The sequence below is a fragment of the Planococcus citri genome, chromosome 2 (genome assembly GCF_950023065.1).
Source record: "Planococcus citri chromosome 2, ihPlaCitr1.1, whole genome shotgun sequence".
Classification (NCBI taxonomy): domain Eukaryota; kingdom Metazoa; phylum Arthropoda; class Insecta; order Hemiptera; family Pseudococcidae; genus Planococcus; species Planococcus citri.
In genome coordinates this window covers 21,431,045-21,448,516 of record NC_088678.1, presented here as the reverse complement: position 1 = coordinate 21,448,516, position 17,472 = coordinate 21,431,045, and the positions used below count along the sequence as shown (strand labels likewise).

General features: G+C 34.4%; 1 protein-coding gene and 1 non-coding gene across 14 annotated transcripts in view; both read left to right on the top strand.

Annotated features, from left to right (window-relative positions):
• Positions 1-2,693: 2,693 nt before the first annotated feature.
• LOC135834981 (multiple PDZ domain protein-like) overlaps positions 2,694-17,472 on the top strand; it is a 382,459-nt gene continuing 367,680 nt past the window's right edge. For 6 of the 13 annotated variants that reach the window (XM_065349004.1, XM_065348997.1, XM_065348998.1 and 3 more), the window contains exons 1-5: positions 2,695-2,874; positions 2,948-3,099; positions 3,187-3,396; positions 3,605-3,724; positions 3,796-3,911. In XM_065349004.1, the coding sequence (XP_065205076.1) occupies positions 2,838-2,874; positions 2,948-3,099; positions 3,187-3,396; positions 3,605-3,724; positions 3,796-3,911 (635 nt within the window). In that variant the 5' untranslated portion in view covers positions 2,695-2,837. Of the gene's footprint in view, positions 2,875-2,947; positions 3,100-3,186; positions 3,397-3,604; positions 3,725-3,795; positions 3,912-4,279; positions 4,519-17,472 lie in introns of those variants that run through there. The other 7 variants (XM_065348995.1, XM_065349003.1, XM_065349002.1 and 4 more) reach the window with 3 other exon arrangements.
• Positions 15,682-15,817, top strand: LOC135838263 (small Cajal body-specific RNA 8). Its single transcript, XR_010557353.1, has one exon. It is a non-coding gene; the product is annotated as a small Cajal body-specific RNA 8 (non-coding RNA).

Below are 17,472 nucleotides of genomic sequence, written 5' to 3'. Positions count from 1 at the left end.
TGAGGGTGGAGTGGTGTTTCGAATGATATTATTGTATTTAATAATGCATATAGGTCTGACTCTGAGCGGTTACGTGCGATTTTAAATAATGGTAGGTAGGTACATCAAAGGAATTATCACATTTTCGAGTGAAGATTTGGTACATCATGATCAAATCTAAGAATTGGCGGTTTTAAAAAATCACCTGCATTATACTAATGCCTCTTCCTTCTTCAAGTAAGAAATGTGTTGAATTTTTAGCTTTTCATCGTTTTATAATTTAAATTCATTGCGCTTAAATACGTAGATTTACAAAATAGTTCTGTTCTTCGAATTAGCCCAGTCATTTTAGCAAAATTTTTAGTCGAACCTTGAAAACATTAGGGGAAAGCTGAATTTTACATTATTTGTTCAGATTGGTCTCTAAAACAACCCATCAAAAGTTGCACCCCGCAACTTGCCGGCTAACCCCACAAAGAGGTCATTAACCTTTGTCGATACAGGTTTTTCGTCTGTATCGTCAAAATGAAGGGTCCGAGAGGAAAAATGTTCGAACAAAGATTGTTCTACGCTAAATTTCTTATCAGCATGATCAGTTCAGCTTTTCCCAAAATGGCGATTTCACCCTTACTAAGGAGGGGTAAAGTTGTCAATTTTATGAAAATAGTTTCAAAAAATGAAAATCGACAATTTAAAACGTGAACTCGATTCACAGTAGACTCGGAAATATTTTGACCAAAGTTGCACACCGCAACTTGTCTGCTACCCCCCCCCCCCCCCCCGAGATCATTAACCTTTATCAAACTACGTTTTTCGGCTATATCGCCGAAATGAAGGTTCAGAGGGGAAAAAAGTGATTTAACTGAAATTATTCTACGTCAAATTTCCTATAAGCATGACCGGTCCATTTACCTAAAACATATTTTTCGATTTTTGGTGAATTTTTAAAAATCAAATATGGCCAAAAATGAGAAAAAAAATCAAAATTTTACCAAGTTGAGCTATAAAGCTGAAATTTGGGACATACCCTATTTTCGACCTACCAAATCCATTGGAAACGATTTAAAGCCGTTTCGAACAGTTCTGGAGCCTCCAGCACATTTTTGAAACTTGAAATTCCCACACATCAAATGAAATTTGAAAAGCGGAAATTCACGCCTCAATCCAATTTAAACACGCTATTAAGTTGACTGCTGGTGGGTTTGAGTCATTTTGTGGCCACTAGCAACTTTTTGAAAATTCTTGGAGCCTCCAGTAGATTTTTGAAATTTGAAATTTCCACAAAATTTCATCAAAAGCAGTTGGAAAGCTGAAATTCATTCTGTAAACGAATTTCAATACGCTAGGGAGTCTACTGAAAGTAGATTTCAAGTCGTTTTGGTGCCTCCAGGGACTTTTTGGAAATTGCTGGAGCCTCCTGCAGGTAATTCAATGCTCGAAATTTCCATAAAAATTTACCAAACAAAGTTGGAAATCCAAAATTCACTGTGTACTCCAATTTCAATACGCTGTCAAGTCGACTGCAGGCTGGTTCGAGTGATTTTGGAGCATCCAGCGAATTTTTGAAAATTCCTAGATCCTACAACAGATTTTAGAAACTTAAAATTTCATAAAAAAAACAGTTGGAAAGCTAAAATTCCCTCTGTATACTAATTTCAATACACTATGAAGTCGACTACCGGTAGATTTCAAATTGTTTTGGTGCCTCCAGCGACTTTTTGGAAATTACCGGAGCCTGCAGGAGAATTTTCAATGCTCGAAATTCCCATAAAATGTTACCAAGCAGAGACAACCCATTTTTGACATTATTCTGAAATGGATCGCAGGCAGTTTTAATCCGTTTTGGAGTCTCCAGCAGATTTTTGGAAACTTCTATTTTTCAAAATATGCCACAAAATCTATCCGGATTAACTTTCAGCTTTCCAACTCCATTTGATGAAATTTTGTAGAAATTGCAAGTTTCAAAAGTTTTACTGGAGGCTCCAGTAATTTCCAAAAACTCGCCGAAGGCTCCAAAACGACTTGAAATCTACTTGCAGTCGATTGCGTAGCGTATTGAAATTATTAGTTTACAGAATAAATTTTAGCTTTCCAACTGCTTTTGATGAAATTTTCTGTAAATTTCAAGTTTCAGAAATGTGCTGAAGGCTCCAGAACTGCTCAACACGGGTTGAAATCTGAACAAATAATGTGAAATTCAGCTTTCCCTCAATTTTTTCAAGGTTTGACTAAAAATTTTGTCAAAATGACTGATTGACTGGACAACTGGACTAAATTGTAAAAATGAATAAAAAATTTTTAACTGACAAGGATTTGTGGTATTGAATTTGAATTGAATTCTACATATTAAAGGAGTTGAAAAGTAGAGGTTTTGAAATTTGAACTTTTGATGTTTCATTTTTCAAAATGCAAAAAACTACCTAATTAAAATTGCATCAATTATTGAAGGCAGAAAGCTGAACTGAACGTTGCTGTCAATCAAATCAACCAACATCATTTTCAAATTTCAATCAGTATATTTTCTATTTCTACTTCTAGACCAAAATACTGCAATGCTGCAAATTTATTTAAATTTTTGAAAAAAAAATCAAATTTGTATAATCGATAGTCGAAACACGACGAGTCGATATCGATATCTTCCTTCTGTTAAGTAGGTCAAAAAAGTAGGTAAACCGTCAGCCATTTTCAAATCATCACGATGGCAACACTGTTTCTGGAAGAATTCGATGGAATTTTTAGACAACAACGATACGCGCTTGTTTTTCCAGAAGAAAAGATGGTGAAGAAGTTTTGTTAATTTTATATAATGTTATTTTATAGAAAAGAGTGACTTATGTAATTCAACACCAACAATTTGTATGATGATTCCGGATTCCAATATGTCGCTCAACTCAGGTATGTAGTACTATGCTCGAAACACGTATCCTGAGTAACGCCTTGTATTCACCGTTCGTTCTCTTATTCTCAGAAATTTCGGCCGCGTTGCAAGTATTAGAACAAATTCAAGACAGTATACGAACATCAGACGATGAAAAGTTGAAGACCCAAACGAAAAGCGATCTTAATCTACTCATAAGCACCCTTCAGAACCCTATTCTCAGAAGTATCGCCACAATTCAGGTATGCTGATTGTTTCTTATATTGTCTCGTGTCACAGGTATTGTAAAATGGTTCGTTTAAACTTCAAACTCGATTCTATATTCGCAGGGATCTCTTAGTGAATTGGACACGCAGTTACAAGAGCACCCGTCCATATTACCAGCCGATTTCAATATCACCGAATCTGGCGATTTAGAATTAAATGTACAGAAAAGCATTTACGAAACGGACTATCAACCTTTGTCGCGAGAGTTCGACGATCAACGTGTTCCTGTAGCTAAACTATCGTCTTCTTCGGGAGAACCTTCGTCTCCTCAGGTACTAACGATCTGTTCATTTCAGATACTCAGCTACTTGCTAGAATAATGTAAACAAACACTTCGTCGAACGAGTGAGCATGCTTTGAAAAGTGTTTGTGGTTTGGGGTGTAGGGTTATTTCATATTTTTGTTTCAACAGTTGCTTTCTATGGATAATAAGGTGCTATATTATCGAATGTGTTCTGAGTAATGCGTTTATTGTTTCAGATAAATACATCCGCCGTCGACGAACTATCGTTACCTCCGATTACGACACAGTCTTATGCATTAGAATTTCAACGCGTTATTGACGAAACTTCACATGGCCGAGAAGTACTAACCATTCAAGTAATGCAACGTTTTTATTCGTTTTGTGTTTTTTATTTTGTGAATTATTAAATATTAATTTATTTTCATAGTTATACAAGCCCGATGGAAACAGTTTGGGATTCAGCGTGGTCGGTTTACGTACCGAAGAAAGAGGAGAAATCGGTATTTTCATTCAAGAAATTCAGCCCAACGGAATCGCTGCCAGGTAGGGATTTAAAAAAATACTACTCAAAAAAACAACTTTGGGATATTTTCATACTTATTTTTCGAGTTCATCGAGTAAACTGGTGAATAAACCGAGCGTGTTGGTTTCGCTCTGCTAGGTGGAAAAAAATAGGGCGCGTCCGGGTCGTCTTTGTTTTGTGGTAATTTGGAAAAATTTTAATTTCGCTATCAAATTATCTAGAATAGCGCATAATTCAATGTGCAACTGCGTCGTTTACGACCTGCGAGTTCATTCATGACGATGGTTTTTATTCGTGTTTGCCATTTGCCTACCCCCGACTGTGTCGTAGTTTCGCGTATGCGCCGTTCACCACCGCAGCAGGCTTGTTTGTTACATATTTTGTATCAGTTTGATACTGAAATCATTTTCAGATGTTACTCGTGTTACTCGTTTAATCATTCGTTCGGTTGTATCATTTTCGTACGTACGTAGTTTGTCCGAGTGTCGAATGCCTTAAGCGAATCGAGTTCTGAAAAAGGCAGAAAAATTCGGAGACGCTTGTTGCGTCAAAATGCGCGTTAAAAGTACACCTGAAATTATATCATGTGATCACGTGTTGAACTATTTGATTCGTACGCATTACAAGGTTGGTAATTATGTCTAAAAGTATTAATATTCGAGTCCATAGCCGAGTAATGAAGTATTTTGTCGAAAATAGTAATCGTCTTCGTTACTTGTGTATTATGAAACCCTATACTCGTTGTTTTTCCCCCGTACGAAGTATTTAATAACATGTGCGACTAATGTTTTACATTTTTTATCCCCTCTTACGAACAAGGTGCTCTTTGTTGTGCGTTGAGTATTTTTCTCAAGTGTAAATTACAGTGCAGACTGCCGGTGCCTTCGCCTTCGATGCCATTATTCAGTATCCTGTTTTCTATCTATATACAATCATAAGCAAAGGTACTGGGTACAACGAGGATTATTACAGTTACCAACACGCAACACTGTTTAGCCTGCGGTGTGGTATGCTAAGCTAATGTGCCCACCCCGACCAATCTCGAAAATTCCTATGGTGCCGGTCAGGAATATCACTACAGATTCGTACCCTCTCTTCCTGGTTGTTTGGGGTTGAGATTTTCGCATTGCGAAACTATCGAAGTTTGAAAAAAAGAATGCTCCCGGCCGGTGCGAGGGTTCACATTGAAGATAAGCAATTGTGTAGGTAAAAAGGTGTATGGAACCGACCCATTTTTAACTTGATTGTGTGTGCGTAAACTTATGTACACGTTCACAAATCGATATTCGAGGCGGGGTGCGTGCGCCTTATGAATGTTAGGCGGGTTTTCGTGGTTTACGCTTCAGGTGAAGCGAAATTATCAGAATTACTCGAACCTGCGGGGTTCTCTGTGTCCTTACCCTTCCAGTGCCACTTGTCACTCCCTTCTGCAGAATGGTGGGCCGTGTTGCGTGTAGGTCTAGGTACTTCTTGACGTCGTCATTGTTTTTTTTTGTTTTTAGGTTTTATTATTTTGATTATTATTATTACAATTTACGTGTTGGCGGTGAAATGGTGTTTTAAACTGAGAGATTAGATGGTGTTTTCGATGCTATATGACGAGTATTAGAGGAGGTTTCTGTTTTGAGAACATTTCTGTTCAAATATTGATTCTTTGAATGATTATTTTGAGCGAATTCAGTGAATGGTGTCTCGAAAAAATTTGAGTAGGTGATGTGAAGGGGGCTGGAGGCGGAGGGGTTACTTAATGGACTGTGGTAATGAAAATGAAGATAACTTGCTCTTTAGTGCGTTGTGTTGAGGGATAACTTTTGGAATAATTCTACGACACATCTTAAACCAAAAACGTATAATTCTTGCAAAATAAAAACACACGAGCGAATCCATTTAGCGATTTCCGGTTCACCTGGACCGTTTCGTACATAACATTTCCTGCAATACTCGCCATTTATCTTGCGTATCTTACAGGTATAATGAATGCGCTGGGTCGCAATAGTATGTTCGTGTTGATCATTATTCATCTCGGCTTCCATTTTTCGTCTGTTACTTATATTCAGCGATATATGTAAACGGAGAGGAAACTTATAATACATTCGATCATATACATATTGACTCGAGAGAGACAATCTTCAATAGTTGAAACGAACTAAAAGATAAGACATACGAATTGAGACGAATACAGACGAAGTTGTTCGTAGATTAAATCTCATAGTATGATAAATAATCAATTAACAACTTTAATGAAGACAGATATCATTTCTGGCGAAGTTTTCCGTGCAAGTATTCAGTCTTTGGAAAGAAATTTCAATCATGTTTGATATTTGTCTGTTTCGCGGTATCCAAGCTTATACGAGGTACTTCACCTCGCCAGGTTTCAATCATATTTTTTAAACATGAAATTTTGTTCACTCATTCTTCCTTGCATTCTTACATAGGGCTAAATAATCACATGATACGTTGATTTCTCTACAACAAACAGCGAATTCGATAGTGGAGTGCATTGAATCGCAATCCATCATAGTAATTCTCTAACTAAATGTACTTACTTACTTGTGATGAATTACAATGTTGAATTTGAGAGCACAGTTCACCGGAGCATTCGTCAAGATAATATATAGAATACAATGTCACTGTCATTTTTTGCCATCATTGACTTACGCTTACATAATGTAGGAATACAAAGTTGTGAATGCATCGATTACCTGATCTGCTTCACATTCAGCTCATATAAAACAATACCTATCATTTGTGATTTATGGTTATAGAATGTCTGGTTGCGAACTGAGAGTTTTGTTCGATAAAACATCAGAGATGATTGATTTAGTAGAGCTGGCAACATAGACTGCAAGCATACAACATTAGTAACTAAATTTTGAATATATTGTTATATTCCCTAATAAAACATGCGTTTATGAAGAATCATTACGAAAGGATGATCTTTAAGCAGAAACATGAGGCGCCACTGATTTAAATAGCTAAGTCCGCTTTCTAAAATAAACGATGGAAAGTTCACTTTCATTATGTCTTCCATAGTTGATCGTAATCCCAAAATGAACTTACACACACGCGCAGAACTCGCTGCGCTATCCTAAAAAAACAGGAAAATTGACTTACCAAAATAATATACGTACTTTCTCAGCTTTCAAACAACCTTTTTCTTCACAAATCACTCTATTATTAAGGGTAAGCGAATCGATTCAAAATTTTGATTAAGTACCTACATATACAAAAAAAATATCATAAAATCATTAAATCATTAAATTATTAATTTGTAAAAATAATGGGAAATTGAAATAGAAATTATCAAATTATAAAAATGATGAAAAATCAAAATGAAAATATTCCAAGAAAATTCAGAGAAAAATACTAAAATAAATTGAATAAAAAATCATATGTAGTTAAAAACTTACAGTTTTGATAAATTGCCTTGTTGCTCCAACGGACTCACAATTAATATGTTCAATAAAATCACAAAATTCGAGATTAAATAAAAATTGAAAATTAAACAGACGAAATTTGAAGTTGAAAAATGATAAAACAGACAAAATTTGAAATTGAACTGATTCACAAAATGAAAATTAAATAAATTCGCGATCTATTTAAAATATTGATAAAAATCACAAAAAAGAAGAACTTGGAATTATTGAGAATTACGTAAATTACAGACATACCACATACGCAGTGGTTAGATATTCACCATTGACTTCATGAGCAACAGAGGTAAAAAAGAATGGATATAAATTAATCAGGTAGAAAGGGATCATAAAATCAGTGTTTACATCATAACGTTGAAAGAACCTGTGATAATTACTAGGCAAGTTGGCCGCTTAATCTCGCAACAACACTGGTTGCTGGGAAGTAGCTTTATTTCATATTAAGAATTTTTGTCAGTTCTCTTTGAAAAATGAAAATGGTGCTGAAAAGTGATGATAAATGTAATTTTTAAAGAATAAAATGGATGCAAAAAATGTATAATTATTTTTAAAAATTATAAAGATAATGAAAAATTACCATCTACAAATAGAAATTTTCATTCTGAACAGTAAGTTATATTTTAAATATCATTTTTATTTTCTAAAAATCAATTGAGAGTTCTTTATTAATTATGTCGAACTCTTCTTCATCCTCTGCAGTAGTGTAGGGAACAGTATCACGCACTTTACTGGAATGAGGAATGGTGGTGAAGAGATCTGAATAGAATGACATTTTTTCTAATGGTTCCCAACGTGTAAATTAAATTCTTTGCTGCACTTGGCCTTGTGGAGATTGAGGCATTCTGTGTATTAGGTCTTTTCTTACTTCATTTACTGTTTCTAAGCAGAATGCAGGATTAAATGCATAAAGGTTCTCAACAGCAAGCTTGAAGTTATTAATAGATGCATGTAATCTATCAAGAAAAGGAACCATCTGTGTCAAACAAAGGACTACATTCAAAGTAGCGCCTAAATCACACTCGGTTTCCACTTCCTTAGTATTTGCACCAAGGTACATTTCAAAGTCATTTCCAAAGCCTAAGGCCCAACTCAAATAACTTTTTTCATAATGTTTTTTGGGTGGGTCCACTATCATACTAAAAGCACTAGAGCTGTCTGAGTTACAATCAGCAGGATTGTCTTTAATTTCAAGACTGTCAATTTCACTTGTCTTATCTTGTGGTTGTGGTACCGACAGTCGAAGCATTCACCAGCAGGAGTGGTAACTTCGAATCGTTTAAGCAGACGGCAGTGTGATTTGTCTTCATTTCTATAGGGTAATAAATTGCACATTTTAAATTTAGAATTATTGAAAATAGGAACTTAGAAAATATTATAAAAAACTAAAAAAAAAAAATCTAGGAAATTGCCATAAAGTTTTCCTAGCATAAATGCTCTTTTTCTTCTTGAATGTTTTTTTTTACACATTTTTGCATCGAAACGAATGTGTTGAAGTTGATTATTAATGAAGGAATCCAATCTTGTCAGTGCGTTGTAGAAATCATGAGTATAGGTGCATTCATCTTTCATTTCACAATTTGTACTAGGAGGATATTCATAGGGAGAATAGTTTGGATTAATATTTGGAAAAGTATAGTTTAAGATAGATTTATATGGAATAGATTTTTCATAAACAACAATATTCTCAATTTCTGATATAAAGGATCGAGGAATAATTTCAGTAAATATGTTCTCAGTAGAAGAAATTTTGAATTATTTTGAAAAATAAACAAAAATAAACACGCATTCATCTCATTGACAATTCATCTACATCTAAACGGTCGATGTCGATGCCTCGGAGCCATTCACAGTAATCACATAAATCCGAGGACATGAATGTTCGATTTCATTTTTTGAACCTTGTTCCTGTAGAGAAAACAAAATAAAAGCAAGAATTATTTATATTACATTAATAGGTAAATTAAAATTTATTACAAAAATTAGGAACTTACAATATTTTCTTGTGCTGCGGGTTCCTTTTCAATGTTTTCTTTTTTATTGAAAAAGTTGTATGCCACATATAAACAACCCAGAATAAAAAACCAAGTGATTTGGGCAAATACGCTGTTGATTGCATCTTGGAAATATTCTGTAAATTCGTTGAAGCTAAATTCCACTTGATTTGTAAAATTTGAGCTTTTCAGCGAGATGACTAGAATCTACTAATTTCTATATAAGAGATGACGAGCTAAAACGGCCTGTATTTCAAAAACGAAGCAGAAATGAGCTACAGTGGTTTAATTTTTGAAGAATAGAAACTTTTACGATTATTTTAAGCTATTAGTGATCGAAATCCGTTTGGAAAAGACCAAACAGTGAAATTCAAACACCAACATTGCAATAAAAATTTTGTAAACAAAGATTACCGATTCTTCTAAAATAAGCAGTTTTGAACAGATTTTGATCATATATAGCTTAAAATAATCGTAAAAGCTTCTATTTTTTAAAAATTAAGCCACTGTAGTTTATTTTTGCTTCATTTTTGAAATACAGGCCTTTTTAGCTCATCACCTCTTACAGAATGAGCAAATTTCATTCTAGTCATCTCACTGATAAACTCAAATTTTGCAAATTGAAGAGAAATTGAGCTACGAGGGCTTGATTTTTGGAAAGTAGAAGTGTTTCCGATCATTTTAAGATATTTTCAACAATTATTCATTCAAAATTATGCGAAAACTAAGGTTGAACTGTAATCAAATGAAATACAAAAATGTTGTAAACAGATTTCAAATTGGTACTCGGAAATAGACAATTTTCAACGAATTTCATTCGCGAATAACTTAAAATAATCGTAACAGCCTGTACTTTTCATATATTAAGCCACCGTAGCTTATTTTTGCTTCATTTGTGATATACAGGCCTTTATAGCTTGCCACCTCTTTCAAAATGAACGAATTTAATTCTAGTCATCTCACTAACAAACTAAAATTTTGCAAATTGAAGAGAAATTGAGCTACGAGGGCTTGATTTTTGGAAAGTAGAAGTGTTTCCGATCATTTTAAGATATTTTCAACAATTATTCATTCAAAATTATGCAAAAACTAGGTTGAAATCTAATCAAATGAAATACAAAAATGTTGTAAACAAAGATTTCAAATCACTCGGAAATGAACAATTTTCAACAAATTTCATTCGCGAATAACTTAAAATAATCGTAACAGCCTGTACTTTTCAAAAATGAAGCCCTGATAGCTTATTTTCGCTTACTTTTTGAAGTACAGCCTTTTTCAGCGACTCGCCTTAGTGTGAAAATTGTCAATCTTTGGTGTTGATGTTGAACATATTTTACATTACATCTATTAGACTAGAAATGAATAATATCCGATGAATAATCAATATTCAATTCATTTTGAAGCTTGGAGTTTTTCCTTTTGAAATAATTATCATTGATTTATTCAAAAAATGCCCTAAAAGTTGGAGTAATCATTGATTTCCTGTTGTATAATAGCGATCCTTGCGGAAAAGATCGCAAGTTGTTGGTATCGTGATATCACGATAATCGCAATAATAGGGGAAAGTTAATCGATTGGCAATCGATAGTATCGGCGGCATCCCTGTAGCATACAGTAGCTCATCATAATATACATATCCTTTATAGTCCAAAACCAGCAGCATTTTTTTATTAATGCCATTACAGTTTCAATCGGATCATTTATGGAAATCCTGATTGGGCCCATTGGTGCAATGGTGACTTTTGATTCGTCCCAGCGGAACCTACTTCCGCAATAAACTATTGGGAATGCATTACGATCATGAATGAAAATATCCACAAACGCTGTGGCACTTTTTTTCACAATGTTCAAAATTTTGAATATTTGTACCATCTGAAAAAAATTATATTGAGAAATTTGTTCTACCATGTATGCATAGTTTTGTTCTATAAAACACCAAAGATGACTGATTTAATGGAGCTGGCAACTTAGACTACAAACATACAATAATATTAGTGTTATGTTCCTTCACTCGAAAATAAATCGGAGATATGTAAATTTTAAAATAATTTTAATCATGCAAAAAAAATATTATATTAGATTTTACAAACTGTCACCAAATAATTAAAATAACAAAATTTACAACATGCAAACAAAATTTAAATATTAAAATAACTTACACTAATTGTGGATTCATGTTCTATTATTAAATACTCGTAACTGGAACGGACGCAAATTTGCTTAAAATTGAAGATAACAAAAACGAAAACGGAGATATCTCGACGGTAAAATTTAAGTAAATAATTCTTTCGATAATTCGATTGAAACTTAAAAGTTGTTCCCTTTAAAATCGGTAGAATCAAGAAAATTGTCGTTTTTTATATTCGCGCAACTTTGAACAATCGTTTGATTTAAAATCAGGAACTCGGTAAAAATTAAATGAAACTTGACAAAAATGAAATTAAGATTTCGCGACACAAGTTAGCGAGAAGAATTTGCACGGAGGCTGACTGTCAAAATACTGAGAGAGAACTGGACGAGAATTTAGCAATTTCGGGGGTTTATATCTAAAAAGGGTCGAAAAATGGCGGAAAAATTGTGGTTCCAGTCAGTCGGAGGGTGATTTCCATCTTTTTATTATTGATTTGTAATTTAGATATTTTTACTGAAAATTTACAAGGGTTTTACATTTGGTGGCCCGCTGTATTCTAATGGAATATGATAATAAATAAGGAATCACAGCGGGTCACCAAAGGTGTAATAAATTAAGAAGTATAAAAGGTTTTTTAAAAGGTGGCAGTGGCTGAAAGGGGGGAAGAGGTAAACATTGGCGATCGGCGAAGTACCCACATCGGCGATTTGGTGAGTACCCTTACTAACCTACTGTTAAAATCAATACATAGGTACATATATGGTTCAGTTGCTAAAAATATACCAGAATACTCGATAAAAATAGTTTAGACTCGATTAAAATAGTTTAATAATAATAATAATTTATTAATAATTAAATTAAGCTCAGTTCAGACTCGATGATATTCATAAATAAAATAAGCTCAAAAGTGATAGTGATGCGAGGCGAGCATAACATTAGTGACTAAATTTTAAATATATAAAAGTGTAAATTAAAGAAGGTACTACATATAAAAGCATCACCATGACTTTGGCTTGCCTGAGTGTAAATAATTTATTGAATATAAGTCCATGTCTTCAGTATGCCAACTGAAAGCGCTTTTCCACAAACCAAAATAAAGGAAGAGTGTTTACCTCTGGTAACTTTGTATTAGCATTTATAAGTTTGTTGAGAATTCTTCTCAATTTTTAGTTTTGTTCTATAAAACATCAAAGTTGACTGATTTAATGTAGCTTGCAACTTGGAATACAAACATACAAATAATATTAGTGACTAAATTTTAAATAAGTAAAAGTGTGAATTAACATGTGTACTATAAAATAGTCATCATGACTTGGCTTGCCCACATAAATAATTTATTGAATATAAATCCATATCTTCTGGATGCCAAGTGAAGGTGCTTTTCCATGCACCAGAATAAAGGTAGGGAATGTTTACATTGTTTACCCCTTGTCATCAAGGTCTCAAACTCTTTCACCAGTATTGGTTAGACAAAACCACCCATTTTGCAACAATTTTTTGATGAGTGGGCCTTTTTCAAAAATGGTGGCTGTTGCCATTGCATTACATACTCTGTAAGCTGATACTCCAGGGTGAATTTCAAGTTCCTCTAACACAATTTGAAATGCCTTGCTACTGTTGATGAAGGCTCCATCAGAATTGTCACAGTTCAGAGCAAAGAGGTAATTTGGAAGATCCTCCATAGTCTGATTCCCCATAGGTACTGGTAACTTCATCAGATGGTTTCTCAATGCCACAACTTGCTTTATGACCTTGACCATCAAAGGTGTCAGAACTGGGAGGACCAGCTGACGTTGATCAATTTTACTTGTCGGTGTCACTACTCAGATTTTGGATGCAAGCTTTCACGCAACGTCTCATGATTAAGACGGGTTGAAGTATTTTACAGGGTGTCCTTATGTTTCTCTGCATTTCAAAAAATACTCGCTTATAGTGCTGAGCCATTGCAGCTTTTGTCACAGGATTGAGGCCAGCATCGAAGCTTTTTTTCACTGACTTTGCAAAGCATTTAAATCTGTATTCATCAAGGTCGTCTTCCTTTTCACCCCCATACAAGGCGACAGTGATGACCTCTCCTACTCGAGTAAGTTCGTTTATTTTTGTGCTCAGGTTGTAAAGTGCTGTTGCCAAATCTTTGCAGTTTCAATCTCACTGTTAACTAGAACTTGTTTAAGAGATACTCCTATCCTAATCCCCCCTAGGGGTTGGGGGACATGAAATAAAGCTCGTATGAAAGGAAATTTTACATACGAGATAATTGTACTTAGGTATTTTTTTGATGAAAGCGATAATAACTTTCCGTTATCTTGTTCTCAATGTTTGAGCTTGGAGCTAATTGTAAATCTAGAATAACGGAAATGAAAATGGGATGCTGAATTGAAATAATCAATATGAATATTAACGTAATCTATGTCAAAATCTCAAAACAATGAAGTACCAGCAAGATCGTTGAGGTGTGGGATAGTATCCATTAAAAAGACGTTTCCTCCGTTCTTTCCAGTAAGCTTTTCGAAATGCATTCCAGAACTTCCAGGAGTATGATCAACTACATTAACATTAGTAATATGAGGTAGGTAGTTCAGGTTGTAGAATTGCCAGAGCTTTAGGATTGACAATGATTAGTTTACATTGATATAGTGTCCTTTAATTATATATGTACTTGATTAAATTTTCATAAAAAACAAAAAAATTAATAATAGGTAAAATAATAACAAAAATTAATACATAATCAAAAATTCTAAACTTTACAACGCATTGGTATCAAGTAGCTTGGGTCAACTTCACACTCGCTAGTCAGTTGGCCCTCTGCAATCTGCATTACCAGTTCAATAAAAGTTCATAAGTGACTGATAATCTTTATGAACAGAACATTTTTTGTTCATCTTTAATTAACAAAGATCCTCGGAGTCGAATAAATTGCAAAACTTACTTACTTCGAAAATTTTGCAAAATTCCAACAGTAAACTCATGTCTGTTTTTCTCATAGATCTCGTATACAGGTATACAATATATTTATCTTGATCCACCTAACCTTTACCTAAAGAAAAAAACGCGCGGGAAACGTGCACGTATAGATTAAACTCATGCAACAAAAAAGATAAATTTCAGCCAAGGCTAGACTACGACTCAGTTTGCATTTACAACCCTCGTCATTCAGAGAGAATTTCATAATAACATTCGTTACTTTTGATTTCTCGATAGGAAATTCGGCGCTTTTGTATACATGGTATAGAAATTACGCATTTCACTCAATTGAAGCGGAATGAGAATCCAACTGAATGAGAAAATGTGAATTTATGAGATTCGATTTGAAAATTTTTTCCTTTGGGTTGAACGGGAAAAGTCGGATAAGAAATCGAGGTCTTAGCTATTTTAACTTTATTAATCCAAGTTTTACAAGTTTGGAAAAAGTATTCATTTTGACGACAAAACAGCTCAATTCGTTTCATCGAAAGTTAATTTTCTTTTTATGCCGAGAATTTCATGTTAAGTTGTTTTCTTTCGGCGTAAAGTATCGAAAAAGGGTTTTCCTCGAGGAATTCAATTCATTTTCATTCGAGAACACTCGTTTTTCGGTGAATTACGATTACAGTCGATTGGCTTTTGATGGGCCAAAATGTTGTACACATTATAAGTGTTTTCATAAAGAGGTCGCTTTGTAAGATCTCAGTCTCTGGTTTAATTTTATTTTTTAGATTTCTTAAATAATCTTGGTGCCGTATGAATTGTACATACTTACGTAAATTTACCAAAAGTGAATTCAACTTTGATTTTGATTCTATAATATTTCTATTTAAGTAATTTTCTGATTGCCAAGTTCCATTCGGCAGTTTTTTTTTTTTTTTTTTTTTTGAAATATAATAAGCTAAGCGAATAAGCCCCACATCAGTGAACTTAGTCACGAACTTGTAGGTCTCGTGTTTTTTCTCCCATCGCTATACTATAAATGAAGAACGAGAACGACTTTCATCGTGCTTCTATACCACCATAGAAAAACATCACTAGTTTTCTGTATACCATCGTCTCTGCTTCATTCTTTGTATCGTAATTTTTATTTTTATCGTGAAAAAAATCTGACGAGAGCTCGAGCTCTTTGGTATTGTTGAAGTCACGGCATGGCATCGTATAACGTTGAAGAGGCGCGATGTCAACGTCATAAGTGTTCCACTTTTTCACGCTGTTTGCCCCTTGGTACAGTATTATCTTTAGTTTGCAGCAGCGCGAGGTATTAACATCGGGGCAGATACTCGTTTAATATTATAGAATATATTACACGACACTAATTTCCCCGTAAAGTAAACTTTTAAAGACCATTTGATGACTGCAGCATTTTTAGAACCGTGCTGCGGACAGATACGTGGCCTACAATGATTTAATTTTTAATTTTTAACCGCTAGTGTAGAAGTGTGGGAGAAATACAGGGTAATTTTTTCGGGGGTAGGATAAATTTATTCCGAATTATTTACATACTGTGTAATTCTGATACATGAATACCGTTCTGAAATATTTTTGAGAAGATGATTTTACTTGGAGATATTTGATTATTTAGATACGTATGGTATGTAAGCACTTTCAAATGAATATCAGTAGTATATGGGTCACTTTGGAACAGTCCGAGCCGAGCCTGATGTTTCCCACAGTGTGTTGGTGGGAAGTTGGTGTGCTCGGGCCCCGGTCCCAAAGTGCCCGTGTTGGTGGTACATATTTCCATGGCCAGCTGGTGGGAAATTCAAGGGTTCGGGCTCAAGTTCAAAAGTGCCCGTGAGGTTTGTGTTCCCACGGAGGGCTGGTGGAAAATTATGTGTTCGGGCTTCAGGTGTGAGGTTAACCTAACGTAGGTGAATTGAGCTCATAGTTTTTAACCTAACCTAACGAAGGATGTATTTTTTTTGGATTTTGTGTTTTGTAATTTTTTTGGTTCTTAACCTAACGTAACGTAATTACTTGATGATAATCTAACCTAACTAGTGCTAAATTTTTTTGTGTTTTGTGTTTTATATTTTTTTTGGATTTTTGAAATGAAAATTAGAATCACATCCTAAGCTTGTTGTGAGCGCGACATCTTACTCCTCATCTCAAAGTAAAGTCGTCGATCAAAGAATGGAATCTTCAACCGTAGTTTTTCAATAAGTGCATTGGGTAAAGGAAGTAATGCAACCTTATCCACATCCTTACATATTACCTTTATTATTATTTTTCAATTACACAATTCTTCCAAAGAACAAGGCTGAAAAACAGTAATCCGATCAACCAACTTACAATTATCGCACCTGTGCCAACTCCACTCTTCATAAAAAGTAAGATGCTGATGTTTGAGGATAATTTGAAAAAAGAGGACATTAATACCTACTCGATTTTGTAGAATGTGTGTTTGGGAAAGTTTCAAACGATGGCTACAGGACGTTCATATGCACCATAATTACGTCAAAATCGTAATTATTATGGCATCTGGGTATTATCAATTTTCAAGAGGTGCTCATATTCGGCGACATAATGCTTTAAATACATTGTAATGTGTCTTCTGTACTCTACAGCGAGACCAGACTAGCATAGGATATTTTTTTTCCAACGCATTAATGGCATAAATTACTTATTATATGTACGTAGATATACTTACTTATTATGCTGTGAATGTTGACGTATGTTAAAATGCATTAAAATTCAATCAAAATAAATGCCAGAGGTGTTGGCCACGTATATTTTATCATATTACCAACGTATACTGCATATGCAGAGAAGATGAAAGTGGTTATATTTTAGCATAAACGGCGATGAGATGCGAAAAAATACCCTTCTATGCCTGTCTTATGTACGGTCATTTACGATGGTCATGTACGTGTCGTATACAGGGTGTCCGGGGAGTGGTGGTCGAAACTTCAGATTTGGATATAACCGGGTATGACTAAGAAAAAAAACGTTAGATGAACAAGTTGCCTATCTTGAAAATTGAAGGGGCAAAATGACATTTTGATAACAAACAGATCAAATGAAAATTTTGATGGTGGGAACTGGCAGTACTTTGAAA